The sequence below is a fragment of the Paroedura picta genome, chromosome 3, assembly GCF_049243985.1.
Source record: "Paroedura picta isolate Pp20150507F chromosome 3, Ppicta_v3.0, whole genome shotgun sequence".
In the NCBI taxonomy this organism is placed as follows: Eukaryota; Metazoa; Chordata; class Lepidosauria; order Squamata; family Gekkonidae; genus Paroedura; species Paroedura picta.
This window is the reverse complement of record NC_135371.1, coordinates 48,251,056-48,268,561: the sequence shown is the minus strand read 5'-3', so window position 1 is coordinate 48,268,561 and position 17,506 is coordinate 48,251,056. Positions and strand designations below refer to the sequence as shown.

The 17,506-nt window shown below is 42.4% G+C and overlaps 1 protein-coding gene across 19 annotated transcripts in view; it reads right to left on the bottom strand.

The window, feature by feature from the left end:
* WNK2 (WNK lysine deficient protein kinase 2) overlaps positions 1-17,506 on the bottom strand; it is a 173,015-nt gene that overhangs the window by 37,999 nt on the left and 117,510 nt on the right. For 15 of the 19 annotated variants that reach the window (XR_013229027.1, XR_013229028.1, XM_077325572.1 and 12 more), the window contains 7 exons: positions 17,428-17,473; positions 14,430-14,546; positions 12,512-13,581; positions 7,811-7,883; positions 4,256-4,311; positions 3,459-4,099; positions 1,087-1,304 (listed from right to left, as the gene is read on the bottom strand). Coding sequence is in view for 14 of the 19 variants with exons in the window: in XM_077325572.1 (XP_077181687.1) it covers positions 1,087-1,304; positions 3,459-4,099; positions 4,256-4,311; positions 7,811-7,883; positions 12,512-13,581; positions 14,430-14,546; positions 17,428-17,473 (2,221 nt within the window). In the remaining 5 variants the exon portion in view is untranslated. Of the gene's footprint in view, positions 1-1,052; positions 1,305-3,458; positions 4,100-4,255; positions 4,312-7,810; positions 7,884-12,511; positions 13,582-14,429; positions 14,547-17,427; positions 17,474-17,506 lie in introns of all 19 variants that reach the window. The other 4 variants (XR_013229031.1, XR_013229030.1, XR_013229032.1 and 1 more) reach the window with 1 other exon arrangement.

The following is a 17,506-nucleotide window of genomic DNA, read 5'->3' as shown; positions in this document are numbered from 1 at the left end:
GCAAGGGAGTCTATAGGGCCGCGAGAACTCTTCCCCCACAGCAACCCTCTGGGACTGGTTCTGGAGGAAGGAGCGTATCCAGCACAAGGCTGTGCCCCGTATCCCCGCACCGGCCAGGCGATGGACCAACAGTTCATGGTCCACAATGTCAAAGGCCGCCGATAGGTCTAAAAGGACCAACATGGCTGACCCACCTCTATCCAGCTGGCGACGGAGGTCATCCAGCAGGGCACCCAAAACCATCTCCACCCCATGGCCAGGGCGGAAGCCAGACTGATATGGATCAAGTGCCGAAGTTTCCTCCAAGAATGCCAGGAGCTGGTCCGCTGCAGCCCTCTCCACCACCTTGCTCAGGAACGCTAAGTGCGACACTGGGTGGTAGTTAGCAGGGTCCAGCTGGTCCAGCGATGGTTTCTTCAGGTGAGGGCAGACCACCGCCTCCTTGAGCTGCTCTTTATGCTTTCTCTTGCCCATTCTTGTCTGGAGGTATGGAGTGGGATGTCACAAATATGTGGATGACACCCAGCTCTACCTATTAACAAGTGGCCAGACAAATACTCCCGCTAAATCATGGCTGAATGTCTGGGAGCTGTAGCAGACTGGCTCCAGTAAAACCACCTGAAGCTGAACTCCCTGAAGACGGATGTCCTGAGGCTTTGGGGGGGGGAAGACCAGATGAGAAAATGTGCCACCCTACTCTTGATGGGGTGCAGCTTCAAGCTTTCATGAACTGGGGCGTGTTCTTCAATGCCTTTATGGAGGCACAGGTCATCAGAGTAGCTCACCAGGTGTCTACCTCATACAAATCTACTAGGACTCTATCTGACCCCAGAAGTGCACCTAATGTGTTAACATTAGACACACTTATTAATTTAAGTTATCAGAAAAATGTGTTAGAGCAATATAACCAAACTGACCCTAAAATTTTCTCTCTCCATTCTTGGTCAAATAACATAACTCTAAAATACACACAAATTGAGTCACCACAAGAAGACATTTTCAGAATGTTCCTTTAAAAAAGATAAAGCCAAGGACAGCACTGGTGAAATTACCTATAGAAGAGAGTTTTATATCTGCTGAACGTACTTGTATGAGATGTTGTTGTTGTTTTGAGCTGTTGAAGTACAGGGTTTAATAATTTTCCAGTTTTTAATTTATTCTTGCTGGTTCTTCTTCGACGGCCGCTTGGTGGAGCAGAATGAAGGAATCCCACATTAGGTGGCAGGGGTTTTCCCAGACGAATGTACAGAGCTTCTATTTCTCTTTTTTGTTGAGTTTGCAGTTCAGAAATTTCTTTCAAATGTCTGAGAAATAAAAATGTTTGGTATGCATCAACTTTATGCACTGGTTGAGTCAGATATTTGAATTTGTAAGGAAGTTTCAGATAGACAAATACACAGATACACAGACAGACAATATTTTCATGTTATATACAGCTAATTGTTTTAATTTGCTCAATGTAATTGATATATAAAAAGGTAAAGGTAAAGGTATCCCCTGTGCAAGCACCGAGTCATGTCTGACCCTTGGGGTGACGCCCTCTAGCGTTTTCATGGCAGACTCAATACGGGGTGGTTTGCCAGTGCCTTCCCCAGTCATGACCGTTTACCCCCCAGCAGCAAGCTGGGTACTCATTTTACCGACCTCGGAAGGATGGAAGGCTGAGTCAACCTTGAGCCGGCTGCTGGGATCGAACTCCCAACCTCATGAGCTTTCAGGCGGCTGCCTTACCACTCTGCGCCACAAGAGGCTCTCTAATTGATATATACGAAACTATTGATTAAGTACATTTTTCAACAGGGATCTAGTGGTAAGGCATTACCCAGGCCAAGCACAACTCCTGAGCTACCACTTTATACCAAGCTTTTAATTATTTGATATTAGGAATATTTTGCACAAAAGCTTCATTGTAGCACACTGACCCATTATGCATGGGGGGAATAACGCACATTTGGGGTGGAATGGCGGCAACTAAAATCACCGATAACGCATGGTGCCGGCTGCAACCGGCTGCAGCTTTGGTGCACGCTGCCGAAAAAGCCACATTAGCGAAACGAGGAAGAAAGCGCAGCTTCCGGGTGACCGGGGCGCAACCAGAAGCGGCGCCAGGATCACCGCGTGCATAATCGGTTACTCTGGGTTTTGCCGCCGTCGCGCCCTGTCCCGTGCATAACCGGTGTGCTTCGCGTCTTCCCCCTCCGCGTTTTCCATGTGACCCGAAATCGCCGTTTCGGTGGCCGTGCATAATGGGCCACTGTGACATCTATAAAAATTGTGAATTTTATCACTCATCAATACAATTTTTTAAATTACACATGCCCATTTACAATATTTAAAGGAAGGGGATGTTTGGCAGCACCTCTAGGGTATCTCATAGCAACCTTTCTCAACTTTTTTACCATTGAGAATCCCCTGAAACATTCTTCAGGCTTCAAGAAACCCCAGAAGTGGTACGATAGTGCAGAATATGATTGTGAAGCATAGCTGGGTACACACGTTTCCCCCCTTGCCCTCTAGGCCCATTATTGGCCATTTTGGGAGGGGATTGATGGGTCAATATGAGCATATAATAAATGTTTAACAAATGTAAAAAATTAAAATTAATTAACTGATACCCATTCAGGAAGCCCTTCAAGAACCATCAAGAAACCCCAGGGTTTCATGAAACCCTGGTTGAGAAAGCTTGACTTACGCATTTGCTATACCTTTAGGTAAAAGAATAGTTCTGGATACAAAATTAGGATACCCTTTCTTAAACAGTGTCCAAAATTTTGTGCTGTTAATATATTCAGGATGAATATATTAACAGATGACTATTCTTCCTATGATATTTCTTATCCAGAACTAATTCTCTGACTGAAATGAGAAAAACCCATTTGTTTTACTACAAAACAGTCAATTCCAAGACTAGACTGATTCCCTAATTTCCCACTCTAGGACTTCCTCACTACTCTCATCATGAATAAATTCAGTCAAATTATGAAAGACCAAATGTTCCAAACCAATATCCTCCTTACTAGTTTGAAATTTAGTGTGGCTAAAGGATAGGCGTTACCCCCTCAGTCACTCAAAGTATATAAATGTTGATACAGAAAAGGTGGGATATAATTATTTTAGGGTAAAAATGAAGGCTTCATTTATCCCATATCATGTCACACAGTCCTAGTAGCAGTCCTAGTAGGACTGAATGTTTCCCTGACATCTTGCTTCTATGTGCAGGGAATGTTTTTAATTAGAGGACCATTCAATGATGCCAAGTCCACACCTATAAGTGAGTGCAAAGTTGTACAACCTGGACACAGATGTCTGCTTGTAAAATCTTATAATTCCCACTTGTGATAAATGCACACATAAGGAGGAGAGAGAATGCATAAATCCTGCAAAAATACAGCTGGGAATGCTGGCCAAACAAAAAGGGAAAAAAGGATCCCCCACAATCTGATGTCAATGAAACATACTTTTCTCTAAGATTCTGTAATTCTTTCTTCATGTCTGCATCTTCAAACTCTGAATCATTGTCACTGCTTACATATGATGACTGTGAGTGGAAAGAAGATACGTTGATAGTTGGGATTTTTGTTCCGTGGCCATTAGGGGAATCAAGGGCTTGTGAACTTGGCTTTCCAGACTTTTGCAGAAAAGATGAGGCTTTTTTTGTGTAGTCATTTCCTGTATTACTGCTCTGAGGTGACTGAGGAACAACTGGTTTCCTTTGGAAAGACTCATCTCCAGTATCACTAGAATCATGACTGCAAAGGACATCAATAGAAGATGCTGTCTGCACACGCCGAAAAGATGTTTTGATATCAGGGCTAGAAGGCTGATCATCCAGATAAACATCTGGTGGTGCAGAGTACCTCAAGAAATGCAATGATGGTAAAGTTAACTCATCCTGTGTGCTGATCACTGAAAATCTCCCAATAGTTTTTGCTGGTGTAGTATTATGTGTTTCTGCCTGATTGCCACAGAAACTAGAGTCTACAGAGTCATCTCTTTGAGCTTTATTTCTGTCTTCTTCAGGTAATGTTACCATATTTGCATTCTCATTCATTTTACAAGAGTCTTTCTGGTCATTTAGATTAGATGATAAAAGAGCAACCTAAAACAAGAAGAAAGAAAAATGTCAGTATTTGGAGAATTTGGTACCAAAACATTTAACATAAGAGTTAACAATGAAACACTTTGATGGATCATATACATGTATAGAAGCAAAAGAAAAACAAAAGTAAAACAGTAAATTCTAAGTTTTCAATACCTGAGGGAGTCCTGATGTTAGGGCAACAGAATTTGAAGTAATGTATGCAGCTTGGCCTGTTTGATCAATTAAAACAAAATTACATATGCATCTGGTAATAAAGATTTTATAACAAAGCAAGTTAACATAATCAATCTTCACCTCATAAAATCATGTATGGACTCTTTACAAGTTACAATCCTGGTATCCTAGTATCTGCAGGCTAATAGTTGAGAGCTATATGTTAAATGTAAATTAAGATGGCAAAAGCAAAGTTCTGAGACAGATTCAGACATTCAGGGCAATGACCAGTGCATGTTCCATCCTCCTAGCCTGCTGTCCATACACTGGTGTCTTATAGTGTCATCCTAAGAACAGTTTCCTGGTAAGTAGCCCCACTGAAGAGATCTGTAGGTTTCTGAGTAGACCAGTTTAGAATTGCTGTCTACCAGTGCCTCCCAACACACACAAGAAGTTTATTCTTCTACGCGACGATGGCGGTAAGATTAGTCCTGGCTAGAAAATGGAAAACGCATGAGCTACCATCAATAGAAGACTGGCTGAGCAAATTGGCAGATCTCGCCAAGATGGCTAAATTGACATTAATGGTTAATGGAAAATCAGAAGAAGCCTTCCAGGAACAATGGGGTCCTTATCTGAACTATCTAAAAAACTAACCAGAAGGGAAAGGAGCGGGTTCTAATATGCTTAGATTCTAAACAATTGCTTCACTAATGTTTATTATATGTATCTATGTTATTTCTATCTTTTTGGAAAAACAAAAATTATCTTTTCCCTCTTAATAAAACAGTAAGGGCTGTTGGGATGGGCTCAGTCCATGATGAGGAAGGGCAACAATTGGTCCCATGGCCCTGGACTGACAAGCGGAGGGGCCAATCGGAAGGCGCGAAACCAGGACAGACCAAAATTCCATACAGCCAGGGGCAATCTGGAGAAATGGCTGCCAGTTTGCTCCTGACCACCTAGGGGAGAGAAAGTCAGTAGGGCTGCCAAGGGGGATGAGAACAGAGGCTTGGACAGGCTGTGCCAGCCCTTTTTGCCCCAAGGCTGTCCTAACTGTTGTGTCCAACTGTAACTTTGCCTCAGAATGCTGACAGAGCTGGCAAGAGGCTGCTGAGTGCTCCCCCTCCCCCTCCCCCTCCCTTCAGGCATGCTGCGAAGGAGCCTCTGAAAGCCCCTGACTGAGGGGAGGGAGGCCTTTTCAAGAACAACGCAGGGGAGACTGGGAGCCTTCCTTTTGAGGGGGGGGGACTATCCCCTTCTGTCAAACAGTTGGCTGGCAGGGAGGCCACAGAAAAGCCCCTTCTCACTTAAAATACTGGGGGTTAGACACAGCCAAGCCATGTGTCTTTCTTCTTTGCAACTCTGCAGATTTGAGGCCACTGCACAGCGTTATTCTGCAGATGAAACTGGTTCTTTTGTCTCCTGTTTCATCTGCACAACAACCCTGTGCAGTAGGCCTCAAGTCTTTCAATTCAACAACAACAACCTGTGTGGGAGGCCTTAAATGTTTCTTCTCTACCACAACCCTCTCCAAAGTAGCCCTTTCTGCCTGGGGAGCGGATCTTTATACTCTGCAGGTGAACTGTAATTCCAGGAGCTCTCCAGGCTCCACCTGGAGGTTGGCTACCCCTGGGTTGGAAATATTCCTGGAGGTTTGGAGGTGGGACTTCAAAATCGTACAATGCCTCAGAGTCCAGCCTTCAAAGGAGCCATTTTTGCCTGCAGTTGGGAGGGAGTGGTGCAGGTGTGTCCCTCCTGGGCTATGGGCTATGTCCAGCCCTTACCAGCAACTGTTTCTATTCTGGGGCGCAGACAGGCAGACCAGCATCAGTCCTGTGAGTCTGGAAAGTGCAGGAAGATCTAAATAAATACTTACAGCCTGAAACTGTAAATAGGGAGAGGAAGGGAAGATGCTTGGAAAATGCTTTGAGACACCTGAGGCCTGTTGGGTAATTGCGGCCCATTCCCAATTCTCTCAGACCTCTCACAACCCCACATACCTCACAGGTTGACTATTGTGGAGAGACGAATTGAAAAGGTGTTTGTGAACCGCTTTGAGACTCCTTTGGATAGTAAGCAATAGGGTACAAAAATCCATTCTTCTAAGGAGCAACCATGAAAGAAGCATGTGGGCACATCAACAGAAAAAATGGAAAAGAAGGAACAGGGTGGACACCTGTGTACTGTGACTACCCTATGTGTATTAGGGCAGAGGGGCATTTCAGTGAATGTGGCCTAATTCACACAAGAAGGGAAATGATGCAGAACTGGAGGGAATTGGTTGCCATGTAATCTTCCCCTAAGAAGCGTCTCCAGTCTGATTTTCCCTTCACATATCTGAAGACATGGATCTGGAAAGCTCATCTGTAACCACTATGCCACAATTCCCAAAGGTCAGTCTTCTCCCACACTCAACGAACATTCCAAACCACAGGTTCTTGACACCCATATCTCCACACCCATGCCCTCATTTGCCACCACGCCACCACAACCTCCCACACAACCACGCACATTCAACCCCATGCCCTTACAGACTGGACAACTCCTCCCTTCCTCTTCCCACTGCCAAGCTCTAGCGCCCATTGTATTCTTGGATACAACGGGCTTTGCTCCTAGTATATATATAAAAGAATTGCTGTCTTACTTGCATAATGGATATACACTAATAATCCAAAAATGCAAGTTAGGCATGTGCCTAAAAAAAAAACCTTGTACCATTTTGGGCCCAATCTGAAACACTCAAATACTCCTTCACTTTTTAAAATTTGGCTGAATTAATTTCTGATTCACCACCTATTTAAATGTCTGGGATGTGTGGTTCAGTTTGGATAGGTAAAAAAGTGCCCAAATCAGCATTATTTTGGCTACTTTTCGGCTTATCAGAGCCAAATCGCCCATCCCTAGCAAGCTGGAAGTGTATAATAAATTTCCAGGTTTTACAGGGCTATCAGTTAGTAATTTTTTAAATAAAATTTTGGGGGTGTATGCTAGTCATCTGTATAACAAGAAAGTTGCCCCATCACAGATATTCTTCCGAATGAATGAATTATTCCATTTTTATACTTCATTGTGTGTATGGTAGGTATGGTTCCACACTACAGAAGCTATTTTAATAACTATAAAATAAAAAATGAATACTTCCAGTTGCTTGGGATTATACCCAAAAGTGGTATTTTTCCCTTTAGAGGCACAAAATATCTAAAAAGCATTAATCTAACATCAATCCAAATTTCCAACATATTCTGAGTGAATTACAGTGACAAAAATATTTTAAAAATTGGGTAGGTACAATGCCCAACAAATGTAGAAATAAAAAAAACAACATCCCATTACAAAGTTTACAAAACATTTGTTAAGCAACCATGTGTTCCAAATTGTGGATGGGAACCTGCTTTCAGGCTGCTGATACTCCTAAATAAATATTGTAACAACTCACTGTATGACTTCTATATCTCCTAAGACAAGATCTAGCAAACAATCCCATCTACGATGCCTGCTGGTCAGAAAGATACCTATTTATATAATGAATAAAGATCAAGCATGGCTTGTTACCTGCTCTGCTTGTTGACTGATGACTTTTTTCTGAAGGATGGATACTGGTGCAAATATCTTCTGAATTTTTCACCTTTAGGCCAAAGGATCAAAGTATCAGTTAACATTTCAAATACATCAAACAGAAAGTTTGATCTTATTTTAAATTCTATTCTGTAATTCTATTCTGTAATAAAAGAATTATATATTGCTCCACATGGGCCTACCCTAGTCTTTGACCTGGAAATTGCAGGTCAAACTGGTACAAAATGCAGCTGTGAGGGACCTCACTATAACACCTTGGAGGGCCCATATTTAGCTGGTGCTGTGGCAGCTGCACTGGCTACCAGTCTGCTTCCAGATCAAGTTCAAGGTTCTGGTTTTGACCTTTAAGGCTATTCATGGCTTGGGTCCTTCCTATCTGAGGGACTGCTTATCTGCTTATGCCTCCCGCAGGGCTCTTCATTCTGTGGGTATGAAATTGCTGGCTGTCCCGGCCCCCCTGGATGCTTGGCCTTGACCAGAGCCAGGGCATTTTTGGCTCTGGCCCCACCCTGGTGGAATGAGCTCCCAGAGGAGCTCTGGGCCCTGATCAGTACATTACTACTTTTACTAACCTATGGTTGAGGCCAGGAAATAACACCTTGGGATACTGGCCTCCCTACCTAAAAATCCATCTGCAGATAGAAATCCCCTTCATGTTCTACTCAACTCTCCCAGAGTTAAATTATAAAAGGAGACAGTTCTGTTAAATTGTTAAAAACAATTAACACCATAAGCAATTTATTTTTGTTGTTAACCACTCTGATAGGGTGGTATATAAATAAAATATTTATTTAAGTTCTTAATTTTAGTAGATAACAAAAGCTACCAATTCCCAAGTGTTTAAGAGCAATCATTTTAGTAAGAAGCATTACATAGAGCAGTGGTCTGTACCAATTACCAGATTCAGGGAACTGGGAATTTTTAACAGACCCCCTCCCCATGTTTGGAGTACACCCCTGAAAAACAACAACAGAACAAGGGGTCACAGAGAACTGGTAATATTCCTGATTTAGCATGGTTAATAGATATTTTGTCCCTAGTCTCTCTCTTTGTTGGTATGAAGTTTCTTAAGTATTTCACTTCTCACCATTTTAGATTTTTTGTGTGGGAGAAGGAATGGAGACAAGTTTTGGATTTTAAAGCCATGGGTGGTGTTTGTGAGGTTTATATTTTCTTTTTTTTCTTTTTGTTGAAAAAAAGGTAATGTAGGGAAAAGCTGAAATACATGCAATATTGACTTTCCTATCAAGCCTAAAATTATTTTTGTGTTTTAATAACATAAAATACATCATTCAGATTTTAGTTAACATATCTAATAGAAGATTAGGCATAGTTGAATTTAAAAGTATTAATGACTTCGTTATTAGGGAACTCTTCCATTGCCTACAATCTCTGTCGTACAAAGGAAAAGAAATCTTATTACAAAGCATTAATTAAACGCAAAAAGTTAGAGGATACATACAAAACATGGGAGCTGTTAAGGCAAGCATAACACATCGCAATTCTGGAGACTAGTTTCTGGTTGTACAAGTAAATCCTATCCAAGCTCAACCATACTACCAGAGATTTGGCAAAAACACTATCAAGAACTTTATGCAGCTCTGGACATCTCTGAAACATGCCAAGTAAACTCAGGAAGTCTGGATAATCTTCCCCTATGGCCTACTGTTCAACTTTCTGAGATCAAAAATTTGATAGGTACACTGCGGCCAGGTAAGGCAGCTGGATTTGATTTAAAATTAATTAAAAGAAATGCAGAATGGTGGGCACCGGTATTGGTCAATTTATTCATGATAATTGATAAGACAGGGAAAATTCTAAAGGGTTGGGAGGTGGCAATCATTGTACCCATACATAAAAAAGGAAATCTGAATGACCCAGCCAATTATAGACTGAATAGTCTACTAAGCACAATAAGCAAACTCTACGCAAAACATCTTCAGTGGAAACTTCGGGATTGGCTGGACCCGAATAATTTTCTGGCAGACGAACAAGGAGGATTTAGAGAGGGTTGTTCAACACAAGATCACTGTACAATACTTGATCATCTCGTAGTTAAATACTCTTCCAGATCTATGACAACCCTGTATGCAGCTTTTGTTGATTTGAAATAGGCTTTTGACTCTGGGTCAAGGGAATTACTAACATAGATAAGCGTCTTCTATTTTTGATATGTGCTATGTATGAAAATACTACCATCAGAATTAAGTGTAATGCCCATGGTCATCTGACTAATTCTATTAAAGCACTTAAGGGAGTTAAGCAGGGTTGTGTTTTATCACCCTACTGTTTAACATCTTTATAAATGATATGGTTGAACAATTTGGAATAGTGAATTACATCCCCCCAAATTAGCTAACAAACATATCTCGCTACTGCTGTATGCAGATGACGCTGTCCTGTTATCAAGAAAACCAAATGGAATGAGAAGGGCCTTGGTTCTACTGGCTACTTACTGCCGATTGAACCAGCTAGAGGTCAATCATTCAAAAACAAAGATTATAATTTTTGGTAACAAGCCTAAAACATATACTACCTTAGCACATGTATCATAAGGATTGTCATCTGATAAGCAGGAAAAAATAAACAGTAAAATAAGAAAATAATTTTGTAGTTGGAGTTTATTTCATGGCTTCTCAAAATTATTTTTTTTCATCAGAAAAACCAAAAGTCCTGATTTTTTTTCATATTGTATATTTTAAATGAGTACTGTCTTTAAAATTATTTAACTCACCCCATAAGAAAAAAATCATAAGCTTTTCCAGTGTTGCTCATAATGTTTCAATTTTTACATCAGAATTTTAAAAAATATATATCAGAATGAACATTAAAAACAATTATGGATCCCCTTTCCCCTTCTGTGCCTTCACATCTCAAGGAGGGTGGTTAAAGTGAGGCAACTGAAGTTTTTATTGGTGTGGAAGTCCAAGATTTACCATGGGTATATTTTTAAAGCAATAATCAGACATAGTTTGAAACACAGCATGACCTCATAAAATGGCACCCCTGATTTTGATCTGTAGTGATTATACTTAGGGTTCATCTCTTTATTCATGACACCAATCTAAATTACTTTTCATTTATCATAGTAACTGGAAATAAGGAAAGACAGAGCACAACTTGCAACAAGAGGACAATAATCCAAGTTGTACCTGCCTCTTGGTTTCTCAGTTCTGATTAAACAATGTCTGGAGGCAGTTTTGGAAAGCTTGAGAAGTAACAAGTTGAAACCTATTCCTGACAAAATGGAGGTGTTGCCCCTGGAGGCAAGGCTTGACCCACGAAATGGGATGACCCCTCTTCTGGATGGTGTTGCATAAACCCTAAAAGAGAAGGCTCATAGCTTGGGGAACCTCCTGCTGGATAAGCAAGCTGGAGTGGTGTCCAGGGGTGCCTTTTTGCAGCTTTGGCTCGTGAGCCAACTGTAGCCCTTCCTTGGCAGAAAAGAGGCCACCGCTGTGATGTATGCCTAGGTAACACCTAGATTAAACTACTGCAATGTGTTCTACATGGGACTGCCTTGGAAGAGTGTTTGGAAGCTATCCTTATCCATGGTTCCTCTATATATTTGTGAAAAAGCCTGGGGGGTGGAATGTGTCTGGCTGTCCAAGTTGGAATAGGGCCAATCAGGGCGCAACCAGCAAAGCTGGGTGCACCCTGATAGGCCCTGTCCCTGCAGCTCCCTCCCTCCGTCCCTGGACTCTAGCCTCTTTGCTCTCAGATGTGCCTCAGTGCCTGGAGCCAGCAGCAAGTAAGGGGAGAGGGACCTGGGCAAAAGGTCGTGGTGGAGGGCCTGCTAAGCAGGGCTTGCTAGACTGGGCCTGCTAATGAGGGTCTCTTGGCCTGCTAGGCTGCGCTTGGTAACGAGGGCCTCCTGGCCTGCTAACGAGGAACTCTCAGCCTGCTGACTTCTTGCCAAGGAGCTCTGTACTGGGCCTGCTAATGAGCTGGCCAGCCCTGACCCCGCCTACTTGATCCAGCTGCGAGCTGTGGCTCAAAACCACCTTAAGCTGCCTGACTGGGGGCCAGGGGAGGGGACCCTTTCAAGGCCCATTCTTAGGAACGGGCTTTGAAGCTAGTATTTGGTATAAAATGCTGCAGCTAGAACTCTTGCTGGTGGCCTATAGGGACCATATCACTCCAGTCTTGTTCTACCTATGCTGGCTCCCAAATTGTTTCTAGGCCTAATTAAAGGCCCAACTGAATAAAGCCCTATATAGTTTGGGGTCAGCATAAGTTAAGGATCACCAACTCCCATATGAACCTACCTGACCACTATGGTTATGTTCAGGGACTGTACTTTGAGTGGCCTCTCTGTCTGAGACAGGAAAAAGGGCCTTTTCAGTTGTGGAGCCAAACCTCTCAAACTCCCTCCCCAGACATATTCACCTGCCTTCTGCCAGTTGGTAAAGCTTTTTCTTTTCTTTCTTTATTTAATCGTTCAGTGACTTTCACTGGCCTGTTACGTATTATATTAATTATCTACATTTTAAATATTATTTTGACTATTCATTGCCTTGGGGACCCTAAACATAGTTGGGAAGCAAGGTACAAACATTTTAAATAAAGTAATAACACCCACTGTCTGCAGTGCCTTTTTTTTAAAAAAGCTACTCTCCAGACATACCTGCTATTTAAAAGTTTACAAGTTAAAGAAGCATAAACAAGCTAACTTGCCAAAGCAGGAGAAAATGGTACTTCAGAGGTTGCACTGGTTATAGACTGGTCCTCTGCAGCATTAACATCCGTGCCAGCACTTGGGACTTTATTGCTTAGTTCTTTCAAATCCAGGACAAGCGTGGGCAAAGGTGCCAGATTAAATTCACCATCCCCCTGGTCTACAGGGACAAAGTTGTCTGGTGTTGCTGCTGATGCAGAAGATGTTGGAACATACTCTTGGTAGAGGAGGTTACGCAGTTTCTCATCCAAACTTTTAATTGTGTTGTCAGCAAAATCAACCCGAGGTGGTCCTTCACCATCTGACTCCACTGCACAGGGTGGTTGGGGTGCACTGACAGCAAGACCAGTACATGGAACAGACTGTGCTTGGGTTGGCATTATCTGTGGCTGGGATGCAGCCACTGAAGCATGGGGAGGACTAGAAAGCTGAGGTGCCGCCATAATCGGAGGATCAGGAACAGCCGACAGAGGAATAATCTGGCCTCTGAAAGAATGATGAATTAGACTAGGGTGACTGCCATCTAACAAATGGGGGATTTGCGTTGGAGGCTGCTGTTCCAAAATAGTAGCATCAGAGACAACAGGGAGTGGACAGACTTCTGCTGCCTGTGCAGGAATGAGCTGAATCAGTTTTGGCAGGCCTCTGCAATGTTCAGCCTCTGCATAAGGGACATCGGTGTTTTCATCTATTCGCTGGAGTGCCTGTGCTGGGGGATTTAGCTGAGCCTCAAAATGATCCTCAGTTGAAGTTGTCATGTGGGAAGGACTGCCAGGCTGACTGCATAAAGCAGACTGTAGTGGAGGACATTCTGCTTGGCCTGTATTTTCAGCAGCCTGTTCTGGAGCAAACTGAGTTGTTGCTGGAAGAGAGGCTGCTGATGTTTCTGCCTGGCCCTGTGACAGGGAAGATGACACAGCAGCAGAGATTTGTGTCAGAGAAGAAGGAGGAGGTGTTCCTCTGGGGCTTTCATAGGTACTCCTTTGACCACAAAGCTGTTGATAAGCTAGGTGATTCTGTTTGTCGGTCACTGTACAGCTTTGCTGCTGATCATCCAATTGCTCTAGGTCTACAAACAAAAAGAGAGAGGAGAACTCTGAATATGGAGAATTACATTTGCTTTGTGAGATCTAGTTATTGAAAGATATATATTGAAAAACAATACACAGCAAAGATGTCTCAGAAAGATTCTATCCATTATTGTAGCCAATATCTTCTTTAAATCTGAAAACAATTAAAAAACAAAGTAGGCTGTGATCCTTGTCTACAAATAAATAAAAAGAATGCTCATATTTTGGTTTCTATCTATACATTCAACTGAAATTTGATCCTAAAGAAAGGCTGTTTTCTCTGACTCTTCCAGCAATTTCTAATGGGAAAGGTACTGCTCTTTATTGGCTATTAGCAGTAATCATGCACTGCCCCATTTCAGTCAGCTGGAAAATTGAGATTAATAATAAGGTGCTCTCAGTGTCACATGGGTCTCTAAAATTCATTTAGGTAGCAAGGACTTCAATTAGTTTTACATCTGTAAAACAGAAAAAAGATCAATTTCAACATCCATAAACATGTATTCTTTGGAGCAAGGTTTCTTTCCTAAATTAACTGTCATTAGTTTTCACAACAGTATTGCTTTCCTCTAGCCTTTTCAATCATCCTAAGTTTCCTGGAAAGACAATTGCTGTTTTAAACTCAATGGAAGAGAGACATATTTTTACATGTCTTGTTTGCCCTCTTACTTCCATAAATAGCGACTGTAGCCAGTCAGATCCTTAATGACATAAAAGAAAAATGCCCAGAATGCCCAGAGATAGTATCTTAAATATACTTACACATATATAGCTTTAAAGGAAAGAAGGGCAGAACATCAAAAATCTATTATCTATTCTTAATAAATCTGATAGAGATCACAAGTACCTGGAGCTTCAACCTGTTTGGTAGGTTGGTGAACTGGTGGAGAGATTTCTGGTATTTCTGCAGCAGCATTTTCCACAACAGGACAAATAATAAACCAACGTTTTCCTGTATGCAGAACTATTTATAAAAAATAAACAGACCAAAAAAAAAACTTTTAAAATTTCCAATATTTGGCAATCATATACTCTTTCTCCAATCAATTAGACTAGCTCTTCTACATGAAGCCTGCTGGATGAGCTTGGCCCAGTCACAGTTCTCTCAGAACTTTCTCAGCTCCACCTACCACATAGGGTGTCTGTTCTGGGAAGAGGAAGGGAAGGTGATTGTAAGCCGCTTTGAGACTCAGGCTAGAGAGAAATGGGGTAATGCCTAGAGCATTTCTGCACATCACAAAAAATAGCGTTGCACCAGCTGAATGGCATATCGCTGAATATTATTGCACCTCCGGCCATTCCTCACCTTCTTGTTATCTCACTGCAGTCTGCTGCCTTTTCACGCTTCTTACGCTCCACAAGCACTGCTGGAAATGGCGGAGGAGAGCAACGCAGTTTATCCGTGACTCTCTTTCGCCTGTCAATCAAGCCAGGCAGGCAAGCCCCTTTTTCCTTTTTTTAAAGATCCCATGATGCCCACCAATTTTTTTTTAAATTAATAGTTCTCCGTTGAAACTCCTATGCATCTATTCTTTAAAAAATTAATCTTGTTCCTGATTTTTTTTTGGGGGGGGGGGACTTTAGAGAGGCATGCTTTGTGTGACAACTTTGGGAAAAATATTTTTGGCTTTGCTTGCATGCTTGTATGCCTATTTCTTGCTCCAGGCAATTCTCTTAAAAAAAAAAATCCCGTCCTGGGAAGAAAGAAGAGGGAGGTGGGTGTGAGGGCGGGACACTGGCAGTGGAGATAGCACTTCTTTGCCTCCATACATTTCTTTGGCATGTAGTGTGCTGGCTGTCCACTGGGGAAAGCACTTTTTAGGTTGGTGAATCCACTTTTTGGGATTCAACAAGTTGCGCTTTAAAATGGCAGATTTAGCTTGAAGTTTGCTGGCTGGATGTGGGAGGCTGGTGATGTCATGTGGAGCACCCGGAATATAGTGTCTTCGGGGGGTAAGTATCACCCTAAAATTATGGCATATGGAAAGGCCCTTTATTTATTTATCACATTTATATTCTACTTCCTCTCCCCTGAATGGGACTCAAGGTGGGTAAAAACATATAAAATATACAATAAATAAACTTTAAAAAATGATTAAAATTCTCCCCAAGTTAAAATTTGTCTGCTATCAACCACAGTAAGATGGATGCTTAACTGCGGCATAATTTACCAACTGCCTCCTGGATCACAATCGCCCAAAGGTCTTCTGAAAAAGAGAAGCCTCGCATACCCTGAGAAATCTAGAAAGGTCTAACAAGGCACATCTTGTCAGGCAGCTGTTTCCACAGGATGGGGACCATTACTGGGAAAGCCCTTGCCTTTGTTGACACAAGGTGGACAGTTTGTGGAACAGGGACCTTCAGTACGTTCTGAGACGATGATAAGCGAAGATGTGGAGGATCATGCCAGAACAAGTAGTCCTGAAGTTAAAAGCATTCAAAGCATTCAGGGTTTTAAACCACCTACAGTTTGAATTGGCACCAGAGAAAAATAGGGAGCCAGTGCAGCTGCCATAGAATAGGTGTTATGTGCTCTGACCAGAAACATTTCTGTCAGCAATCTGACAGCTGCATTCTGGGCCACTTGCGGTTTCCAAAGCATTTTCAAAGGTAACCCTATGTAGAATGCTGTTGCATGAATCACTGTGACAAAACCTGGCCCTTCCTTCAGTTATATGATGGGCAACAGACAAGTGTGTAAACTCAAACAGAATCACACTCTTTCAAGTCTATGGACATCAGTGGTCTGGTTATGTTTAATTTTGCAAGTGTACAGCCACATGCACTAATATCACTCTTTTCATACCGATTCCGCATGGGTGGAGAAAACTGGCCTGGCACCATTAATCCCATGGCCACATGACATTGGCTCCAGCCCTGTCCCAGGCTGGGCATGCATTAGGTGCTCCATTGCCATGTTGCACAGAAACGTGGAAATATCTGCATTCCCCAGTCTGCCGCGTGCGCCAAAAGGGCATGACCCGCTACAGGCCCATGTAGATGAGGGAAGCCTAGCTCCTACAGAGGCCGAGAGGGGTCAAAAGTGTCCCACTTGGCTCTGCAGCGCTTCTTGGGGCTGCAGGGCCAATTGGAGTATTTTTTTATTTGCACAAAGGTGGGATTGCGAACCATTCCACCACTGAAAATCATCCCCTGTGGGGATGCAGGAAGCGGAGGAGCATGCTGCTATGTCGCAACATTGCGACATAGAAATCCAGCAGTGGTCTGAAATCAGTGCGGCTGCCGCTATGCAGAGTTCAATGGTTAAACTGGCGGATACATTCACACAAATTTTTTAAAAAAATGATCTGCCAGTTAAAAAGCTCAAAAAGGAGTTCCTGTCTGATACCTGAAATGGCAATATAATTTCAAACATATTAGAGAGCCAGTTTGGTGTAGTGGTTAGGAGCGTGGACTTCTAATCTGGCATGCCGGGTTCGATTCTGCACTCCCCCACATGCAACCAGCTGGGTGACCTTGGGCTCGTCACGGCACTGATAAAACTGTTCTGACCGAGCAGTGATATCAGGGCTCTCTCAGCCTCACCTACCTCACAGGGTGTCTGTTGTGGGGAGAGGAATGGGAAGGCCACTGTAAGCCGCTTTGAGCCTCTAGGGAAAAGCGGCATATAAGAACCAACTCTTCTTCTTCTTCTTCTTCTTCTTAACATTATATATATTTTACCAGTAGTGGACAGAAAATTGTTAATCTTGTGACAATAAATGTTTATGTTTCTTCCAGTGATACTAAAGATCTATGTTTCTTCTAGTGGCTAGTCACTGGGTTGATAGATTACACATTTACAGGTTATGATGTCATTGTATATACTCCATGGAAAATTTTACCATTCTGTTGATACACTGGCATTCTTCCTTGGGATTGCCGATTTTCCTAGTTAAAACAAAAGAGAATTTCAGTTCTCTG